Here is an 18,496-nt window from a genome sequence, read left to right on the forward strand (position 1 = left end):
CGAGAAGTTTGTTCCAAGACCGATTGTTGAGCGTTGAATGTATGCAGTGAAAATGTTTGACTGCAGGGGGCGACATCTGGAGAAGCGGCCGCTCAGTCGTTTCCTGTAGCGGAAGTACGTAGCGTAGCAATTAGCCTAGCTTCCGTCTTTTCCTGTCGCTGTGGCCGAGGACCACAACGTGTCCTTTCGAAATGGCAATGTATAACTTCAAGAAGATTATGGTGGTTCCCACCGCCAAGGTAAGTGAAGTGACCTGTGACCGTGTTACATCTTGAGTCCTTCAAGTTGTCGTAGCTTCGCTCTGGAAAGTCCTCCCAACTGACACGCTAGCTGCTCGGCTGGCAAACACGTGCGGCCATGGACGAGACGAGGAGCCTCCAGTCAGACGCTTCCACTTCACGAATTACACCGTTTAATCAATCCATTTCGGGTTATTGCAACTTCCAATTTAGTCCATTGAGTCTTTACATGGAGGCAAATGTCTCCTGGTAGAAACTTCTTCAAATTGTTGAGCTCTTTAACGTGAAGAGAAAAGTTATATCTGGACACTAAAAATATGTTTTATCTTTAATGTGAGCTGTTAATTGCTGAAGACGTCATTTCCCATAACGCCACGACTCACTCGTGTTTATTTTTGCCTTTTTCAGGAATTCATCGACATCACTTTATCCAAAACGCAACGAAAGACGCCCACGGTGGTACACAAGCACTACCAGATCCATCGCATCCGCCACTTTTACATGCGCAAAGTCAAGTTTACGCAGCAGAACTACCACGACCGCCTGGCGCAGATCATCACTGACTTCCCCAAACTGGACGTGAGTCACAATCTCTCGCCATAAACCAGCCAAGCGCCACGTCCAAACTAATAACACTGTGCACGCAGGACATCCATCCCTTCTACGCCGACCTGATGAACGTGCTTTACGACAAGGACCATTACAAGTTGGCTTTGGGTCAGATCAACATTGCCAAGAATTTGATTGACAAGTACGTACTCGGCAGACCCGGAACACTGCAGCTTTTCTCATTTGTGCTTGTTTTGAAAATGCTGGATGAATGACGTGGAGTCGGGTCTTTGTTTGCTGCAGCGTGGCTAAAGACTACGTGCGCCTGATGAAGTACGGCGACTCTCTTTACCGATGCAAGCAGCTGAAGCGAGCCGCTCTGGGTCGCATGTGCACCATCATGAAGCGACAGAAGTCCAGCTTGGAGTATCTAGAGCAAGGTAACGAGGCCCGGCTTGCATGCTTTTTCAATTTGACACGCACATGTTGTTCCATTTCAAAATGTTCACCTCCTCGAATGTCAAGTATGGAATCCTCTCTTTCGTTTGTTGCCCGCCTTCGCCAGTTCGTCAGCATCTGTCCCGGTTGCCCAGCATCGACCCCAACACTCGGACGCTGCTGCTCTGCGGCTACCCCAATGTGGGCAAGTCCAGTTTTATCAACAAAGTGAGCTCGCTCTGCCCGTTTTTCCACTTGTCTACGGAAAATGTACATGCGGTAACCAATGGTGACTTCCCGTTCAGGTGACACGAGCGGACGTGGACGTGCAGCCGTACGCCTTCACCACCAAGTCGCTCTTTGTGGGCCACATGGATTACAGATACCTGCGCTGGCAGGTGACAAAGCAGCCCGGCATGTGCTCTCATCGTGCCCCCGGCCGGCCCAGGGCTCGCCTCCGCCTCGTTTACAAATCGCAAATGAACCGTAGCTGGTTTATCAGGAGTTTTGTGCGAGTCAAGACGGTGTTGCGGTGCAGGTGGTGGACACGCCCGGGATCCTGGACCATCCCCTGGAGGAGCGCAACACCATCGAGATGCAGGCCATCACAGCCCTGGCGCACCTGCGGGCAGCCGTGCTTTACATGGCTGACGCGTCGGAGCAGTGCGGACACTCGCTGGCCCAGCAGATGGAGCTCTTCAACAATATCCGACCGCTTTTTGCCAACAAGGTCCCGGCTGGCCCTGCGCCGCTTTTTTTTTGTGCGTGCTGTCCCTTTGCCTCCTGTCGTAACGTTGCTGTGCTTTCTGCCGGCAGCCACTCATCATGGTGGCCAACAAATGTGACGTGAAGAAGATCAGCGAGCTCTCCGAGGACAACCAGGTACTTTTGCTGCTCGCCGCCGGACGAGTCTAAATTGTGGCTTTTGCTAACCTTGCAACGTGCCTTTGTTCAGAAACTGTTTGCAGACTTGTCGACGGAGGGCATCCCCGTCATCGAGACCAGCACGCTGACGGAGGAGGGCGTCATCCAGGTCAAGAATGAGGTGGGACGTCGTCATCGTTCGACAAAACAATCCTTTTCGAGCGTAATATTTGGACGCCTTCGGCTGCAACAAGTTTGCCAAGGGCTGTTTGATGGCTGTCCCACGGGGATGTGCGCGCTTGATCGTAGGAAAGCTCCGAGTGGCCTCGCGGCCGCAGCCACATGTCACGTGTTGTGCGTTTCAGGCTTGCGACCGTCTCCTGGCTCAGCGCGTGGACAGCAAGATGAGGGGCAAGAAGGTCCATGACGTCCTCAACAGGCTGCACCTGGCCCTGCCCGCCAAGAGAGACAACAAGGTGCTGTTCCGCCTACCCGCCCGCCCCTGTGTGCATGCTTGACCCCCACCTGGCTTTGTCCCCTCACGCAGGAGAGGCCGCCGTTCATCCCGGAGAAAGCGTTGATGCGCAGGCGAGCCATGGACGTGGACGCGCCCAAGCGCAAGCTGGTACACCTTCACTCACCTAAATTCGTGCTGTCAGCAAAAGTGCTTGTGTAGCACAAATGTGTGATTGTTATTCATTATCTGATGGAACAATTTGTCTTCCAGGAGAAAGATCTGGAGATGGAGATGGGAGACGACTACGTGCTGGACCTTCAGAGTGAGCGTTGTCATCATTTTCAGCGGTGTCGGGCGCCGCCGCACGGCCGCCCTGACAAGCGCCATCTTTGTGTCTCTATCAGAGTACTGGGACCTGATGAACGACGACGAGAAGCATGACAAGATCCCTGAGGTGTGGGAAGGCCACAACATCGCTGACTACATCGACCCCGACATTATGAAGGTCAGTGGCGACCGTGAGCTTGCAGTCTGACCGATGTGAAGTTTGCACAACAAAGAATCATGGGTCGTGCGTGTGCGTTGGGGGACAGAAATTGGAGGCCCTGGAGAAGGAAGAGGAGCTGAAAGAGCGTGCCGGCGAGTACGACTCTGACGACGAGAGCGAGGACGAGGAGATGCACGAGATGCGCGTCCTGGCCAAGCAGATCCGCCACAAGAGGCACCTCATGATATTGCAGTCCAAAGAGAAGGAAGTCCATGGGCCGCGCATGCCCAGGACCGTCGCCAAGGTACGAGCTGCCCGGTCGTCCAAGCCGCCGTGATACTACAAACTAACGATTTTTCACGTCTTGTCTCGTGTCCCACAGGTTGAGCGAAAGAAGTTGGAGAAGGAGATGGGTGACCTCGGCCTGGACATGAGCGACAAAAACAATGTGAGCGCCGGCAAGCTTGGTCGCACGAGCGCTTGCGGAGCACCTTTGACCGTTTTGTCGTTGTTCTCGCAGAGTCACTACGCCCAGAAAGCCCGCCAGTCCCGGAGCGTCACCCGCAAACGAAAGCGCGAGGATTCGGTCACCCTGACGGTTTCCCAGACACGTAGCCAGAGTGCCTCTCGACCTCCTCGAGACCAATCTGGACTACGGGACGCAAAGGTAGGCTCCAAAAGGAACAGTGTCATCTGGATGAGCAAAAGACTTAAGTTAGCGGATTAAGGATTTGCTTAAAACAAACACACGTATTACACGTTTGTTTTGTAGGAGGCAGAAGCAGATGAACGACTCTTTTTGGTGTTCATTTCAACGGCCAAAATTTATTTGAGATTTTATGTTGTCGACCAAATTTCAATGGACTCTTCTTCTCAAATGTGTTCGTATTTCAGATGGTGAAGAAGACAAAGAAGATGATGAAGAACTCCCAGAAGGGCATGAACCGCCAGGGCAAGAAGGGCGAGGCGGACCGACACGTCTTTGACCTGAAACCCAAACATCTGCTGGCGGGAAAGAGGAAGTCGGGAAACACCAACCGCAGATGAACCAGAAGACTGAGTCTGTCTGGACTCTCGCGACGTGTGTAGGAGAGAGATGCTTCCACCCAGCTATGCTTGGAATCGACACCATACCCAAATCAGAAAATGCTTATTTCCTTCCGTGTCCAAAATTGATGCTTTTGTGATTTGTTGTTCCAGCCCTTGTGTAGGAAATAGCCAAGGAAATAGTTTAACAAAAGTACAAAGAAGCGCAGAAGCAGAATTGTGTCTGAGGTGGCCAAATGGTTAAAGCTTTTGCCTTGAGTTCAGGAGACGCGGGTTTGAATCTTGGTCATCGCTCTGTTTCATGTGTAAATGTTTGACAGAGCGGGTCTCGGACCTGGTCCGACTGTGTTCCAGGCGAAGTGTTATACCATTCGGCCACATTGCCATGAAATTTTGATTTTTGATCAATTTAAGATATATGGGTCGACTGATCTACACATACAGAAAACTACTGCATCTTTCTAAGCTCCAGAGATGCTCTTGTGGTAAAAGCTTTTGCCTTGAGTTCAGGAGAACCAAGTACAATTCTCACACATGCCTTTGTGTAATATGTAATATGTATGTTTTCACGGGGTGGGACTCAAACCCGACTCTCCTGTATTCTAGAACAATATTATTCCTTTCAGCCGCCTAGGCACAGAAAATATTGTTTTTTCGGATGGTCATTCAATGCACCTGAAAGGTATAAGCTGTATTTCCATGCAGCCCTTCATGCAATTAATTGCATGAAGAAATAAATAAAATGCAATTGGGGACAGTGCTTGATATCCCTTATCAAGTGCTCACTCATGTCCCTCTTGGATCTTGTGACTACACTTTATTTATTTAATCTTTGACCATGATTTTTCCCTAATGAAGTACACTTAGGTACACTTGAAAATGGCAGTGTACCTAATGGAGTGTCCGTGTGGTTCCCTCGTTAAGTGCAGGTGCGTGAAAACTTTTAGCCACTTTTGAACGTGAAAGAAGCTAAAACTTTTCACGCACCTGCGCTTAACGAGGGTCACTTGGAAAACATGTTGGAACGCGGCCCTGAGGACTAGAGCTTGACACCTGTGACCTTTGACCATGATATTTCCCTAATAAAGTGGCCTGTTATTAGGTACACTTGAAAATGGCAGTGTACCTAATGGAGTGTCCGTGTGGTTCCCTCGTTAAGTGCAGGTGCGTGAAAACTTTTAGCTCCTTTTGAACGTGAAAGAAGCTAAAAGTTTTCACGCACCTGCGCTTAACGAGGGTCACTTGGAAAACATGTTGGAACGCGGCCCCGAGGACTAGAGCTTGACACCTGTGACCTTTGACCATGATATTTCCCTAATAAAGTGGCCTGTTATTAGGTACACATGAAAATGGCGGTGTACCTAATGAAGTGTCTGTGTGATTCCCTCGTTAAGTGCACCTGCGTGAAAAGTTTTAGCCACTTTCACGTGCTGCAGGGGCTAAAACTTTTCACGCAGGTGTGTTTAACGAGGGTAACTTGGAAAACATATTGGAATGCAGCCCCTCAAGGACTGGAGGTCGACACCCCTGGTTTAAGTGCCACACCCGCCCTCACCCCCACCTCCTGATTGGGTGTTTGATCTGTGACGTCACTTGGACACTCTATTAGGTACACCGCCATTTTCAAGTGTACCTAATAACAGGACACTTCATTAGGGAAAAATCATGGTCAAGGCTTAATTGAAAGTGAAAAGTGCCACACCCGCCCTCACCCCCACTTTCTGATTGGCTGTTTGATCTGTGACGTCACTCGGACACTTCATTAGGTACACCATAACTGGCCACACCTAATAACAAGCCATTGCATTTGTAAATGAGGGCAAAATGTGAAAAATATTGAAGTTTAATATTCAATATCTGCTGCGTCAGTGACAAGTCAAAACAAGGAACCTTGGCAAGAACGCGTTTGGTTCTATTTGTATTGAGTTTTCTCGTTTACCGTAGGCACGCCAGTTCACTCAGTCAAGTCATCAGACGAAATTCAAGAGCATTTCAACGTGTAGTGCATAAATTAAACATGATTTAGCTGGAAAGCATCCACTAACTTGTCCTGGCAGGTTGTTTTCAATCTCATGTATAGAAAGGCTGCCACCTGGTGGCAAGAGCGTAAAGCAGTTTAAATTCTCATTTTTGTCAAATAATTTTCAAGACATGCTTTTATTACCACTCCAGCAATTCTGAACCCAAATAAAACCCACATTGAAGCTGCCATCCTTCTTCACCCCTCATGAGATAATCATGACCATGACCTCCTCCACCTCGTGACCAAATCACATGAAGCCGCTTCTGTTGAGTTCCACCTAAGGGCTCCAGTACTCGTGTGCTTCCTCAGAGCCGCAGCTGTTCTTGTAACTTGCATGAATAATGTATCAAAGTGTACTCTGCCGTCCTGCTCTGCTACCTGCTCCCCTTAGATGCTCATCCACTTCCTCCAAATAACATACACACAATGAGTCTGATTTCAGGAAAAGGTTTTGGACGGAAATGCGATTACACGACAGTGATCTGGCTGAGTCTTCGGTGTCGATGCAGCAGCTGCAGCAGCGTGTCGGAGATCTGGCGGTAGCGGAGCCCGTACAGATAAGGAGCAAAGGCCCTGGGAAGCAGCATGAAGACGCACATGTTGACCGTGCTGAGCCACACTCGGGCATCCTGGCTGACGTTTTTGCTCTGAAACAGAAGCAGCTCCAGGGTGAAGACAAAGCCGGGGGTGAAGTAAAGGAGGAGCAGCACCCCGTGGGCCAACACGGTCACCCGAGCTCTGGAGAAGCGGCTCTGCCAGATGCCTTGGGTTCTGGTTTCCATATAGAGGCGAACGTAGCAGTAGAAGATTAGCACGGCGCAGATGAGAGCGGCCACGAAGAAGTACACGTTAATCCCTGCCATGTTCTTGACCTGGACGAAACCCAGCGAGATGAGGACGAGGCACACGGCCGCGTTCCCGTGCAGGTTTTCCCTCGCTGTCTCCATCAGGATGACCAGCGTGAAGGGGTAGCTCGCTGCCAGAAGCCACGCCCCCAGCAGGATTCTGTGGGTTCGAGCGGGTGGGAGGAGGTCGTGGTAGTGCAGTGGCCAGCGCACGGCCGCGTAGGTGTCCACCACCATGAGGGTTACGGTGAGGATGGCGCAGCAGTAGGCCGTGACGGTGACGGCCGTGACCAGCTCGCACGCCAGCCAGGGCGTCTCGGCTCGGACCGCGTTGAGAACGGCCGTGGCCAGGTTGAGGGTGAGGAACAGCATGTCCGCCGCCAAGGTGTTGGCCACCAGGAGGTAGCGCGTCTCCTGACGTAAGGCGCGAGACGCCAAGATGCACGCCAACAGGATAGTGTTCACCAGCATGGTGGCCAGGGTGACCACAGTGGTAGGGATGAAGAAGAGCTCCAGGTGCCACCGTCGAAGGCTCGACACCCATTCTTGCGTAAGGTTTGCGATCAAGATGGGCTCGGCGGTCATTTTGTCTTGATTTTCTTGAGGTCCTCAACTTTTCCTTCCAGCAACTTCCTATTGCAACAGATGAGATACAGTGAGTATAAAAAGTCTACACACCCCTGTTCAAATGCCAGGTTTTTGTGATAAAAAACAACCTGTCAATTAAAAAAAAAAAAAATCTAAATGAATGACCTATACCTCTATAACTCAAAAAGGAAAAATAATCTTTTTGAGCAGGATGTGGTTGCATAAGTGTGCACGCCCTCTTATAACAGGAGATTTGGCTGTGTTCACAATTAACATCACGTTCATACAAATTGTAAATGGAAGGCAGTAATTCTGATGAAGCCGAAATAAATTTCAGATGCGGCCAACTTTCGGGCCGGGCCTCTCACCCAGCAGGCCTGCAGTTAGGGGCGGGTTTATATGTATGCTCTTTGTTGCATCATCTTGTCTTTGTTCTTTTGGTTCACTTGCATCTTGTCTCACTTGTTGGCAGTCAGTCACAGAAGAGAGAAGTGTATCTTACTTCTGCCACAATAGTAGGATTTTCCTATTTTTCTTTTGCTTTCCAAACAAAACCTGACTGCTGTCTCAAACTCCCCTCAACTTCCATCTGGAGAAAACAACGGCAAAGCATGATGTTGCCACCACCTTGCTTGACTGTAGGTATGTTTTTACAGTGGTTGAACGTCAGCATTTACAACCAAAAACAGTTCGATTTCAAATTCTGCAACAATCTGCATACATGAATACTTTTATTCATCTCTGGTAAGTGAGAAGCTGTTCAGGTTTTTGTTATGTAAAGTATAAATGCTGACCTGTTCAGAGGTTGCACTATAAATACCTTTCTTGCTTTGAGATGATCACAAAATATTTAGGATGTGTTGAAGATAACATCTGGTAGCACTCTAGAATTGGCCATTTTGTGTCAGATCATTTCAAATCACAAGAATGTGGCTTTGTGACATTCTAGTCTGGAGATGGACTGTGCCCTCTGAATATGAAGTCCATTGCTAACGATGCTAATATATAACGAGGCTGATGGGGGGGGGGGAAAGCACTTATGAAAAACCATCAATATTATACACGCTTTTAAACAACTGAGTTGCTCTAAAGTGACACCACTTAGGACAAAACGATCGAATGTTTCTATTGAGACTTTAAACATCTTTATCTACAAATCATTGAGCGAGTAAAGTTGCGTTTCCTTACCTCTCGTCCATGTGAACACGGTGTGCGGCGCGCATCCATTAGAGGGGAGATCTTGTGTAAATCACAGGGTGTTTTTCTGCCGCCTGGGCTTATCTGATGTGTTCCATGTTGACTCGCACAGATGATTATAGAGATGCAGCAAAGCTACGGCCACTTAGCTGTCACTTAGTAACAGGGTGGAGCTTTTCCAGCGTGACTTACAAAAAGCTTTTTACTTTTCCAGTGGCATCACATATTTTTGGGGGGAACTGTATTCTTTTAGTATGCATTAGAGTTCCAAACTGTAATTACTGCAGGCCTCTGGATATTAAACAATTTAAATATATTTTAAATAAACAAAAATATTTAATTCTATTATCTATAATATTTTATTTGAATAAGATTTTGTCAATTAGAAGCTAACTTACGTTTGTACCAGGCCACTTTAATGTAGATTTTTTTTGTATTATTTTGATGTGATCGCATTCCTCATAGTGTGCCCATTCAAGTGATGCTACTTTCTTCTTTTCTTCATGTAGCTTGCTTTGCCTTCCTTTTTGTCTTCTTCATCATCATCATCATCACCGTCGCAGTCACCATCGCTGTGACTGTCATCGTCCACACTTTCTGCTTGGCTGTATTCGTGGGAATGCTCCTCTTCCTTCCACTCTCTGACTACCAGTCTCCGAAAGACGTCATACTCTTCGGCTGACGCTTTGGCCACATGCTCCAGGAAGGTGTCCAGGTCCACATTGAGGATGCTGTCCAGTTTGGGGTTGACAATAACCGTCTGCCCCTTCTTGTCGGGTGTTTGGTACAAGCCCCGGCGCTCCAAGAAAGAGTGCCGCGTGCGCAGCTCTTCCAGCGTGGATCGAAACAACTTGTGCTTCACCATCTCTGCTTGTTTAATGCCCATTCGGAAGTAGACATACTGTGGATAAGCAGGAGAAAAATATACTGTGTAGTTTACAACAAAATAATTGATCAAGTTTATAGCAAATCAGTAAGTCTTCCAATCTAGCACAAGTACAAAGAACGTGAAATGTTTAACATGATTATTTTCCAAGATGTCCCTAATTCCATTATGAACACTTCAGACAGTTTATGCTAACTTAATAATGATGTGAAGTGAGATGGTCATTATGTGCATGAATTAAAATAAAGATGTGGGATAATATTATTGGATTTAAATCAGAACAATGTTGGAAGTACTGACCTGAAACATGTATTCTAGCTGAACTAGGTCTTCATGCATGACAGCTGGACAGTCTCTGAGGATGTCAGTGACCTGCTGCACAGTAAAAAGACACTTCTCCCTGAGGAACATCGTCTTGTATTTGACCATCTTCGTGGGCAAAGTCAGGATGGCAGGGTAGTGTGACACCACCCGCTGCAGACTTCCTGGATGGAGTCAAGGTGCTTTAACAGAATAGTTCACAAGATGGCAAAAATAAAAGTGCACAGGCACAATTAACTAACCTTCCACTAAACCAAGTTTGCGCAGATAGCTTATCCTCTGCTGGAGAACCGATTCTTTGATGATGTAAAGGTCAGGACATTTAGTCAGTATTTTCCACACGTTGGAGGGATTGAGGCCCAACATGAACAGAACGGTGAGTGTTGACAGACGATTCTTGGCGGCACTTCCACTTTTGGCTTTACGCAGCGATTCATAGAGTTCCATGGCTTGTGTTTGCGTGAAGCCCATGTCAAGTAGACACGGGAGGGAGAACTCTGCAATGGTGTGTCCCTGCGGTGATGTCCCCGCCGGCTCATTGTTGGCGTCACTTGGCAGAAGGTTGCTGCTTGTAGAACACAGCAATCGAAGCTGGAAGCATCTACTTGACTGTAGCGGACTCAATACAGTTGAGGTGGCATTTCTCAACATCCACTGGATCTGTGGAAATGCAATGGCTGTTAATGTATCAAGGTTAAAGGCGGTTGGGGGATGTCGAGCAGTAGTATCGTCAAACAATATGAATGTGTAAAATATAGACGTATAAGTGCGTATGCCGTTTTAAAATAAAATACATTATAAACCAAAGTAAAAAAGAAGTTAAAATGTTTTTGTTTTATTTACTAACCCGATTTGCAGCACATCGTGCGTTCATGTTTAGTCCGTTTCTAATCTAATTCCGTGCAACAACTGTAGCGCCTAAGAAAGGTTCCGCCTTACGGAAGCTAACATCAGCTTATCTTTTTCCCTAATCGTGAAAATATTTTCATTATTCCTTAAGATGTTATACAAAGTAGATACAAATAATAGGACACTGGAGTTTTTCCACACAAGTTTTTAATGTGAATAAAGTCCCACAAAAGTATGTCAAAACACTACATGAGGTAAAATAAGTGTTCCATGTTGCTTGTCACACAAAAGTATGTCAAAACACTACAAGAGGTAAAATAAGTGTTCCATGTTGTTTGTCCAAATTGCAACACAAGGATATTTCATTTATTACAGAGGAAGAGAAGACAAACATAAAAAATTAAAATAAAATATGCATTTGAGTTTAAAAATAAATAGATATAAATATACTATATTTCACTTAGTGTTAAAATCAAATTACTATTGAAGAAAAAAAAAAAAGATTTCTTCAATTTGAGGTCTCATCTTTGAGGTTTTAATTATTCAAAGTGAACTTGTGAAACGTGTGAGGTATTGCTAAGATTTTACTGCTTTAAAATGCTTTTTAAAAAAAACTAAAAGAATAAATTTGTATAAAGTAGGTGAACTAAAGAAGCTCCTGCACAAAATGTATTTTACCTTTGTCGCAGTAACTTCGATACAGATTAACATCGGACAGTCGTCGGGGCGTTTATTTAGTTTTCACTGAGGCACTTCTGGAGCTCCGATTCCAGAGCCACCATGGACAATCGATCTTCGTCATCCTCCTCATCCGGAAGAGTGTCATCACCTTGATCTGGGAACAAGTCTTGTCTGCCATAACGTTGGGGAATTGACTCATGGCGCTGCAGTGAGCCTATTAAAAAAGGAACGCAGATAATTAGTCAAGACCATTACACTATTCCTAAAAGTGTAAATCTAACAAATTTGGGCCTATGTGCTGCTGTTGCCCAGATTTTGATGGAGCCTTAAAGTACTCACAATTGCTTTGAGCAGAAGGGAACACCTCCGTCCAGGTGTACTCGGACAGCGAAATGGACTGGCTGACCCAGGAATGCAGAAGCAGCTGGTCCAGGGTCATCCTTTGGGTGGGCTCAGGGTCCAGCAGCCCATGTAACACACTGTTGAGTTCTGGAACATATACGACAGACTTGGTAACAGCAAAAAATGGCGTTTGCATTCATTTCAACGGTGCAAGTGGATTTGAGAAACGAGTGAGTTATGTGCTTGGCCATGGTACAAAATTAAAAAGGTATTTAGTATGTAAATACCTGAGGAGAGTGGAAAAGGGGGCTTAAGTTTGGCATCCAGAATCTCAGCCACTCCACAGAAGGGATTCTCGCTGAAGAGCAGCGTGTAGAGCAAAACCCCCAGAGACCACATCTCCAACTCGGGACCCTTATAGCTACACAAAAACAAACATCGCTACACATTAACCACCCGCTTACAGGAACTGGGTTGTGTCAACATGAGAACGCAGCAAACGCGCATTCATCACTTCATTCATGTCTAGCAAAGGTTTTAAATAACTTTATGATTGTTGTATGCGTGTAATTTAAAAGCCCAATCGTCAAAGTTTATTGCCCGTGAAAGTCGTAAAGGAGTGGAAGCCAAGCTCTCGCAGAAATGCTCTGCGAGAGCCACGACAGACAAAAGCCTCTCTGTAAATGTACAATGTGGTGGTTACAAAACAAAAATATACGTACGGATTCCCTCGAAGTACTTCCGGGGAGCAGTACTCCAGCGTGCCACAGAAAGTGTAAAAGAGCTTCCCTGGAGCCATCATTGCTGCAGAGCCAAAGTCGATGAGGCGAATGTGGAAACATTTGTCAATAACGATGTTCTCGTCTTTAATGTCTCGGTGGAGGATGTTGTTTGTCCTCAGGTAGAAGACCGCCGCCACCAACTGCCGAGTAAAAGACAAAATGTGTGGTTCAATAACTTGGCGTTATCGATGAGTCGCTCGCTCGCTCTGTACGGACTTGTCTAAAGATGTAGCTGGCCAAGGGCTCGTCCAGCCGAGGCTGCATGTCGATGAATTCAAAGAGGTCCAAACCGTCCCCGTGTTTCTCCATCACCATCTGGAAGTAACTGCCGTTCTCAAACACCTCCAGAACCTGGTGGCGCAAAAACACACCAACATCGACAGAGCCTTCGAGTTGCCATCCCCGTTGAAAAGACCTGCTTTTTCTATTCTTCTCATTTAATGCTCATTGTGTGTCACGTGAAACCGGAGGCTGATGCGGTTACCTTGACGATGTTGTGGTGTTGTACTCGAGTCAGGATGGCGATCTCCTGGCTGACCCGACCCAACATGGGGTCATCCACCCAGCAGTCGTTCACAATCCGTGCCTTGCTGATGAACTTCACTACAGTCTGCAAATACAAATAATCTATTTTTAAACCGCTATCACATATTCAAGTACATGGACTATTGACTTGAAGGTATGAAGGTATGTGTAAATTCTTACTTCTTGTCCATCACAGCGCCTGATTGCCTTCCAGACAAAACCGAAGGCTCCTTTACCGACAGCTTTGATGGGCTTGTACTCTTCTTCAAACTGCCCATCGCATGCCCGAGAGTGTTCGAGGTCCAGGGTGGAACGCAGAGCCTCACCGTGACACGCCTCTCCAATCCTCTGCAGCAATAAAATCATACAGATTCATTACTTGAATTGTGGTTTTGTTTGGTTTTCCTCCCAACTGACCTGTCCGAGACTGGCTGCTGATTTGTCGAGCAGGCTTTGCGACATTGACCAATGCTGGCCTGGCTTGCTCATCCACACGCAGAACATTTGCTTTCCATCGGCGAGGTCAGCTCTCACCACGTCACACTGCACCTCTGAGAGAGATTATTAACCATTAGGCGTTCATTGAATTGAGTCGAATGCAGACTTACCCACTCTTGTGCCATCTCTGTGGTAAGCAGTTCCTTCAAATCGTCCCTCCAGTATTGGCGGGGCATCTGACTTGAGGGCACCCTCTTGCCTTTTCTGTTTCTTTGGTGTGGACGTGGCAGGATGGTCCTTTGTTGATGGAACCTCACCATTATTACCGTTCAAGCAGTATTCCTGGCCGCTTTCTTTGTGAACGCATGAGAGAGCGTGCCACTGATCTGGCCCAGCCTGGTTCTCCAACTGCTCTTCAGTGGAGCGATTCTTGGTCTCCTTATTGGCGTTGGTGGGGCGATCGTCCGGGTCTAACTCGCAAGGAGAGGGTGTGCGCAGAAGGTCGTCTGTGTCACAAGAAGTCATGGAGTGTTGGTTTTCCTCATTGGCCCCTTGGAGGCTGATAAGCACAGCACTGCTCAGATCCAAGTCGGCCAGCGCTCGGGTCACCAGGTCGCCGTTGCTGTTGATGTCCAGGAAACAGCTCATATCTGCCCGGCATGGATCAGAGCCACCGTGGCCAGCAAGCTTTTCGCAAAAGCCGGACGAAGACCTGATAAACAGGAGCAAGTCGATCACAAAAAAATAATAATAAAAAAAAAAATATCTGTAGTGAATGTGAGATCCATACCTGCTCCCCATTGAAATGACTTCAAAGCTGGAGTCTTGCAGGACGGACGTAGATGAACGTTTGTTATTGGCCACACCAAGAGTCTTGACACCCCCACTTCCAAAAGCATGTCCGTTCTGAGTGGGACTGCCTGAAGACGATGGGGAATGGGGAAAGAAAAAAAAAATTCATCTATAATTTGCATTTTGTTAGTGTAGCGGTGATTATAAGGAGCAAAGCAGGATGTTAGCTAATACCGGCAATGATGTCATTTTCCAGGATCAGTTCTTCATGCTTAGCTCTTGGTTGCTCTGTGGAAACCATGCAGGTGGTGTCTCCCTCTGGATGCTCCACCCAGGCAAAAGTCTTCAGGAGAGCCTCAGTGGTATCGCCCATCTCTGAAGAGCGGCTAGTTGCAGCAACCACCTGGGCTGCCTGCTTCAACAGCTCTTCTGTGTCATTAGCACTGTCGAAAGAACGGGTAACATCTCACATCACAGTAACTGTCATTCTCTAGCGGTGTCTTCCTGCTGTGCTTTTATAAAAATTATTATTAAATGGACTCCCAGGTGTTCTAGTTGTATAGGTCTACATCATGTTGCCCACTCAGTATTCATTGCAGCCTGGTCATCCCTTCTCAAAGTTTCTTCTTTTTTCCTTCCATAGGGTGTTTTTGAGTTGTTCCTTACCCTCTTGTTAGAACATGAATATTTGTTAACTATAGGCCTGTGAAGCCATTTGACACTTTTTAATTCAAGGCTATATAAATAAATTGGACTCGACTTTTGTCCACCAGATGGCGCAAGTGACGTATTGCTTTTGAAGGCATGTTCAGTTTGCAACAAAAAGGAGTTTTTGCACTCCTATGCTCAATTACTGATCAAACCGAAACGTCTACAAAAATCACAACGCACTGTTGTCTATTACTAATTAAACTAAAAAAAAATGTTCAAAAGCAGGCTACTTCACTAACTGATTGGTGTCTAATCGACTTACTTAAACACACGAGTGGAAGAGACAGCAGGAGAAGTCAGCGTGGACAGAGCGCTTCCTCGTTTGTCAAGCCTGGTGCAGTTCCCGGTAAAGATTCGGCCTCTCCCCGTGGAAGATCTTCCTCGGCAGGCCTCCTGCACCATGGCCATGTCTCCAGCCACCAGCGAGGATGGGTCGATAACTGACGTCGACGGAATGAGTTAAAAAAAAAATACAAACATTTAATATAGATTTTTTTTTTTGTTTTACGAAAAGACAGACGCGCCAGATAATCATGTTTTGTTAGTGGACCAAAAAAATTAATAAATTTATTTCAGGGAAAAACAACTGCGGAGAACAAACGAAAGGGCTCTTTAGTGGGGATGTATGCGGACCAATTTGCCCACCCTTATATATTTTTAAAATTCAAAGAGATGTGTGCGTGACATGCTCACCAGATTTGGCTATACTTTTGACAGCCTCCGTTTGAGACTCGGGGAAAGGACTGATCTTTCTGACCGAATCGGACATCCATCCATAGAAATTGGGTATGAGGAAAGTGACACACTGTTGACGACAGAGCGAGCGCAGTGGTGACAAACGAGGCTTAACAAAAGATACCGCATCCGCTCTCATTGGCCAACCTTTCCTAGCAACTGGTTTTTGCTGTAGCCAAACAGACTGAGAGCCTGTTGATTGTGGATGCTGCAGATTGAGCCGTCAGCTTGCAGGAGGAGGAGGCTGCTCACTGGGGCAAAGGCCCAGATGGTTCCATTGTATTCCAGGGTGGGGCTGGGGGAAAGGACCCTGCTGTCTCCCTTGGTGCCTGTGTCAACTCCTATAAAAAAAAATTAAAAAATGCAAGACAAGTCAAAACTTTCAAGGAGTGCACAATATCAATTATTCGGAATATTTTGTGCATTAAATTTCAACTACTTTTATTCCCATATCACCTCAAACGTTGAGCATCATTACTTGAAAGTTGACTCAGATATCTGACTGACCAATTTGTTGGATATTCTTTATGCATAATGCTTAAGCAGCAACGTGCACCGACAGTAAAAGATGATTGTGAACAATATACCAGACTGCTGACAATTTTCAGGTTGCAAGTCTTCTGCTTTGTATGCATCTTCTCTGCAAAGGCTCTGTGTGGAGCATGCGAGGCTCATCCCACTGCGTTGTTGCTGGGGTCTTGCGCACTGTACCGCCCCCTGAAGCTTTACACAGAGCGGCACTAATGCACCCTCTCTACCTTTACCACACACTCTCTGAACCCTCAGCGTCTATGGGGGAGCAAGAAAGCAAAAAAAAAAAGTCTGATCTAACATCCAAATATTAGCACAGCTTTCCTTTCCAGTGTTGAAGTTAAGTGTGCTTACTTTGGGCAATGCCTGACAGTGCAGGGGGATTTGTAAAGAGGGGATTAGCTCCATAACAGAAAGTCCTTTTAAGTCTTCGGGATGGTGGTATCCATGGAGATGAGCAAATGCTGAGTCACAGGTAAGAATATTGCCCTGAAGGAGGATGGAAAAAAAAATGTTTTTTTATATATATATATAATTTTTTTTTTTTTTTTTTTTTAATCGGAGCAGTGGCAAACCTAATAATCAAATTCACTTACATCTTGAGAAAAAGTCAGAGTAGCGGAAATCCGTTCCACTTTCACCATCTTGACAAGGAGATGGTCTTCATTCTGTGACACTCGTTGGGTACACACCAACATTGGCATGTCGCCAGACATTGTCACAACATCAACCTGCGAGAAGAGCAAGACAATGGAGATGATTCATTTCGCCACCAAAACAGATTTCAGGTATCATAATAATCATAGAAGACAAGTAGTCGGCTGTGGTTAAGGTCAAGATGCTAGGATGGGTCGGCAGTGGGCAACATACCACTTTCCCAGATACAGATGCCACACTGCCATCCATTAGCAGACAGTCCTCAGGCAATGCTTCTTCCAAGACTTGAGTGGTTTTCTTCAAAATGCACATCAAGTTTTTTCCATTCAACTCCTCCGGGGTGCACTCAAACAGTCTGTAAGCCTGTTCATTGGCTGATAAAATCTTGAAATAAATGGATAAATAAAGTCTTACAAATGTACGACAGCAGAATTTGGGAGTCACTGTGAGAACGGTACCTCTCTACTTTTGTGATCTACAGTCAGAAGCACTTTGTCTGGATTGAGTGCCAATGGAAAGACAGGCATCCCAAAATCTGTTGCGGCAAGCTCGCCATAAAGGTTATCTTCTGTCTCTGGCATTGTTGGGGAGCGTGGTAAGGCGTCAAAAGATTTGTCCGAATCAGAATGCACGCAGGACGATTGGGGCTTTTTAGCTGTTATTGAAGCACAAAGGTCACAAAATGTTACAAAAATGGAACATCAACATGTACAAAAATCAAAGCAGCCAAGAGATACATTAAGAAATTAAGAGGATAGAATATTGGGAGTGAATTAAAACAATTTCATGGAAGCAGAAATTGAATTTGAAAATGTAGGTCATCTCAGGTGATCTCTTACCTGGGGACGAGCCGCAATAGTAACGTCGCTGCAATTCCAACATGTTTCTTATCTGTAGTGGTCTTTGCGCACAGGGGTAGGACCTGTTCAAGTCGAACTCGTTTTCCAGCAGGTCTGAGGAGAGATCGGGTACGACGCAAATAGTTGCTCCTTTTTCCACGAAGCGACGTGTGGCTTCTAAACAGGACTGCGTGGCAAGCGACATTGTTGTTGTGGCTTCTCCAGCTGCAATAAGGGACCCGAGAGAACTGAATGACTAACTTGGAAAGACTGAATTTCATTTTTGAACATGAATAAATGTTTACGTTTGGTGTTAGACTTACCTAATCAAATCAGATGCTCTACAACGGACTCCGTGGTTTGTTGACGACAGTCGACAAGGAAACGCTAACTCCCCTGTGTTATTAGCTTAGCTAGGTTAGCATGCTGTCTATTAATCGCACTATAAAGTTGTGTTTCGGACAGCAGAATACGGAACCGGTCTTTTTTTTTTTCAGACGTCGAAGCCACGCACGGGAAATTTTTGAATCAAAACATCGTATTCTTAAGCTCACTACAATTTTTTTTCTTTTTCAATTTTTGTATCTCGCGGGCTTGACCACCATCTGGACAGATGAACTATACGGAAGTGTCTTGGAGCCAATCAAATGTCACGTTTTGAAACAGGAAACGC

General features: G+C 46.2%; 4 protein-coding genes and 1 long non-coding RNA gene across 6 annotated transcripts; 2 read left to right on the forward strand and 3 right to left on the reverse strand.

Annotated features, from left to right (window-relative positions):
* Positions 1-73: 73 nt before the first annotated feature.
* Positions 74-4,883, forward strand: gtpbp4 (GTP binding protein 4). The gene is made up of 17 exons (XM_088395802.1): positions 74-239; positions 648-818; positions 887-990; positions 1,092-1,228; positions 1,354-1,454; positions 1,532-1,624; positions 1,765-1,956; positions 2,043-2,108; positions 2,182-2,271; positions 2,456-2,566; positions 2,638-2,715; positions 2,818-2,869; positions 2,952-3,052; positions 3,141-3,338; positions 3,417-3,482; positions 3,555-3,701; positions 3,929-4,883. Exons 1-17 carry the CDS (start codon positions 192-194, stop codon positions 4,079-4,081), a joined length of 1,908 nt encoding a protein of 635 aa, XP_088251928.1. The 5' UTR covers positions 74-191; the 3' UTR covers positions 4,082-4,883.
* A 1,025-nt stretch (positions 4,884-5,908) lies between these two features.
* Positions 5,909-7,534, reverse strand: LOC148387332 (putative G protein-coupled receptor 148). Its single transcript, XM_088397145.1, has one exon. It carries the CDS (start codon positions 7,532-7,534, stop codon positions 6,572-6,574), a length of 963 nt encoding a protein of 320 aa, XP_088253271.1. The 3' UTR covers positions 5,909-6,571.
* Positions 7,535-7,988: 454 nt separating this feature from the next.
* On the forward strand, positions 7,989-9,881 carry LOC148387333 (uncharacterized). Its single transcript, XR_015862774.1, has 2 exons — positions 7,989-8,179; positions 9,244-9,881. It is a non-coding gene; the product is annotated as an uncharacterized LOC148387333 (long non-coding RNA).
* Positions 9,129-10,868, reverse strand: mterf4 (mitochondrial transcription termination factor 4). Its single transcript, XM_088397144.1, has 4 exons — positions 10,789-10,868; positions 10,184-10,601; positions 9,921-10,105; positions 9,129-9,635 (listed from the first exon to the last, which is right to left on the reverse strand). The coding sequence occupies exons 1-4, from the start codon at positions 10,813-10,815 to the stop codon at positions 9,219-9,221; spliced, it is 1,047 nt and encodes a 348-aa protein (XP_088253270.1). The 5' UTR covers positions 10,816-10,868; the 3' UTR covers positions 9,129-9,218.
* Positions 10,869-10,980: 112 nt separating this feature from the next.
* On the reverse strand, positions 10,981-18,465 carry pask (PAS domain containing serine/threonine kinase). Of its 2 annotated transcripts, none has more exons than XM_088397362.1 (21): positions 18,147-18,465; positions 17,824-18,048; positions 17,443-17,639; positions 17,198-17,368; positions 16,924-17,058; positions 16,682-16,816; positions 16,384-16,585; positions 15,944-16,137; positions 15,755-15,866; positions 15,324-15,501; positions 14,585-14,793; positions 14,349-14,478; positions 13,729-14,270; positions 13,538-13,671; positions 13,301-13,468; positions 13,080-13,205; positions 12,812-12,946; positions 12,536-12,735; positions 12,101-12,234; positions 11,811-11,960; positions 10,981-11,685 (listed from the first exon to the last, which is right to left on the reverse strand). In XM_088397362.1, the coding sequence occupies exons 2-21, from the start codon at positions 18,026-18,028 to the stop codon at positions 11,525-11,527; spliced, it is 3,618 nt and encodes a 1,205-aa protein (XP_088253488.1). In that variant the 5' UTR covers positions 18,029-18,048; positions 18,147-18,465; the 3' UTR covers positions 10,981-11,524. The 2 variants fall into 2 exon arrangements, with proteins under 2 accessions (XP_088253488.1, XP_088253489.1); XM_088397363.1 differs by having other exon boundaries at positions 17,824-18,071.
* Positions 18,466-18,496: the final 31 nt, after the last annotated feature.

The sequence above is a fragment of the Syngnathus floridae genome, chromosome 14 (assembly GCF_059516105.1).
Source record: "Syngnathus floridae isolate MCC-2025c chromosome 14, RoL_Sflo_1.0, whole genome shotgun sequence".
Classification (NCBI taxonomy): domain Eukaryota; kingdom Metazoa; phylum Chordata; class Actinopteri; order Syngnathiformes; family Syngnathidae; genus Syngnathus; species Syngnathus floridae.

Excerpts from the sequence above, each read along its gene's own strand:
- mterf4 (XM_088397144.1), bottom strand. The coding sequence starts at position 10,815 with ATGAACGCACGATGTGCTGCAAATCGG. Across the intron at positions 10,602-10,788 it reads CACGATGTGCTGCAAATCGG|ATCCAGTGGATGTTGAGAAA; the intron begins GTTAGTAAATAA and ends GCATTTCCACAG. Across the intron at positions 10,106-10,183 it reads CAAACTTGGTTTAGTGGAAG|GAAGTCTGCAGCGGGTGGTG; the intron begins GTTAGTTAATTG and ends GACTCCATCCAG.
- gtpbp4 (XM_088395802.1), top strand. The coding sequence starts at position 192 with ATGGCAATGTATAACTTCAAGAAGATTATGGTGGTTCCCACCGCCAAG. Across the intron at positions 1,957-2,042 it reads GACCGCTTTTTGCCAACAAG|CCACTCATCATGGTGGCCAA; the intron begins GTCCCGGCTGGC and ends TTCTGCCGGCAG. Across the intron at positions 2,567-2,637 it reads CCGCCAAGAGAGACAACAAG|GAGAGGCCGCCGTTCATCCC; the intron begins GTGCTGTTCCGC and ends CCCCTCACGCAG.
- LOC148387332 (XM_088397145.1), bottom strand. The coding sequence starts at position 7,534 with ATGACCGCCGAGCCCATCTTGATCGCAAACCTTACGCAAGAATGGGTG.
- pask (XM_088397362.1), bottom strand. The coding sequence starts at position 18,028 with ATGTCGCTTGCCACGCAGTCCTGTTTAGAAGCCACACGTCGCTTCGTG. Across the intron at positions 14,794-15,323 it reads TCTTCCACTCGTGTGTTTAA|TGCTAATGACACAGAAGAGC; the intron begins GTAAGTCGATTA and ends TTCTTTCGACAG. Across the intron at positions 14,271-14,348 it reads GTCATTTCAATGGGGAGCAG|GTCTTCGTCCGGCTTTTGCG; the intron begins GTATGGATCTCA and ends CCTGTTTATCAG.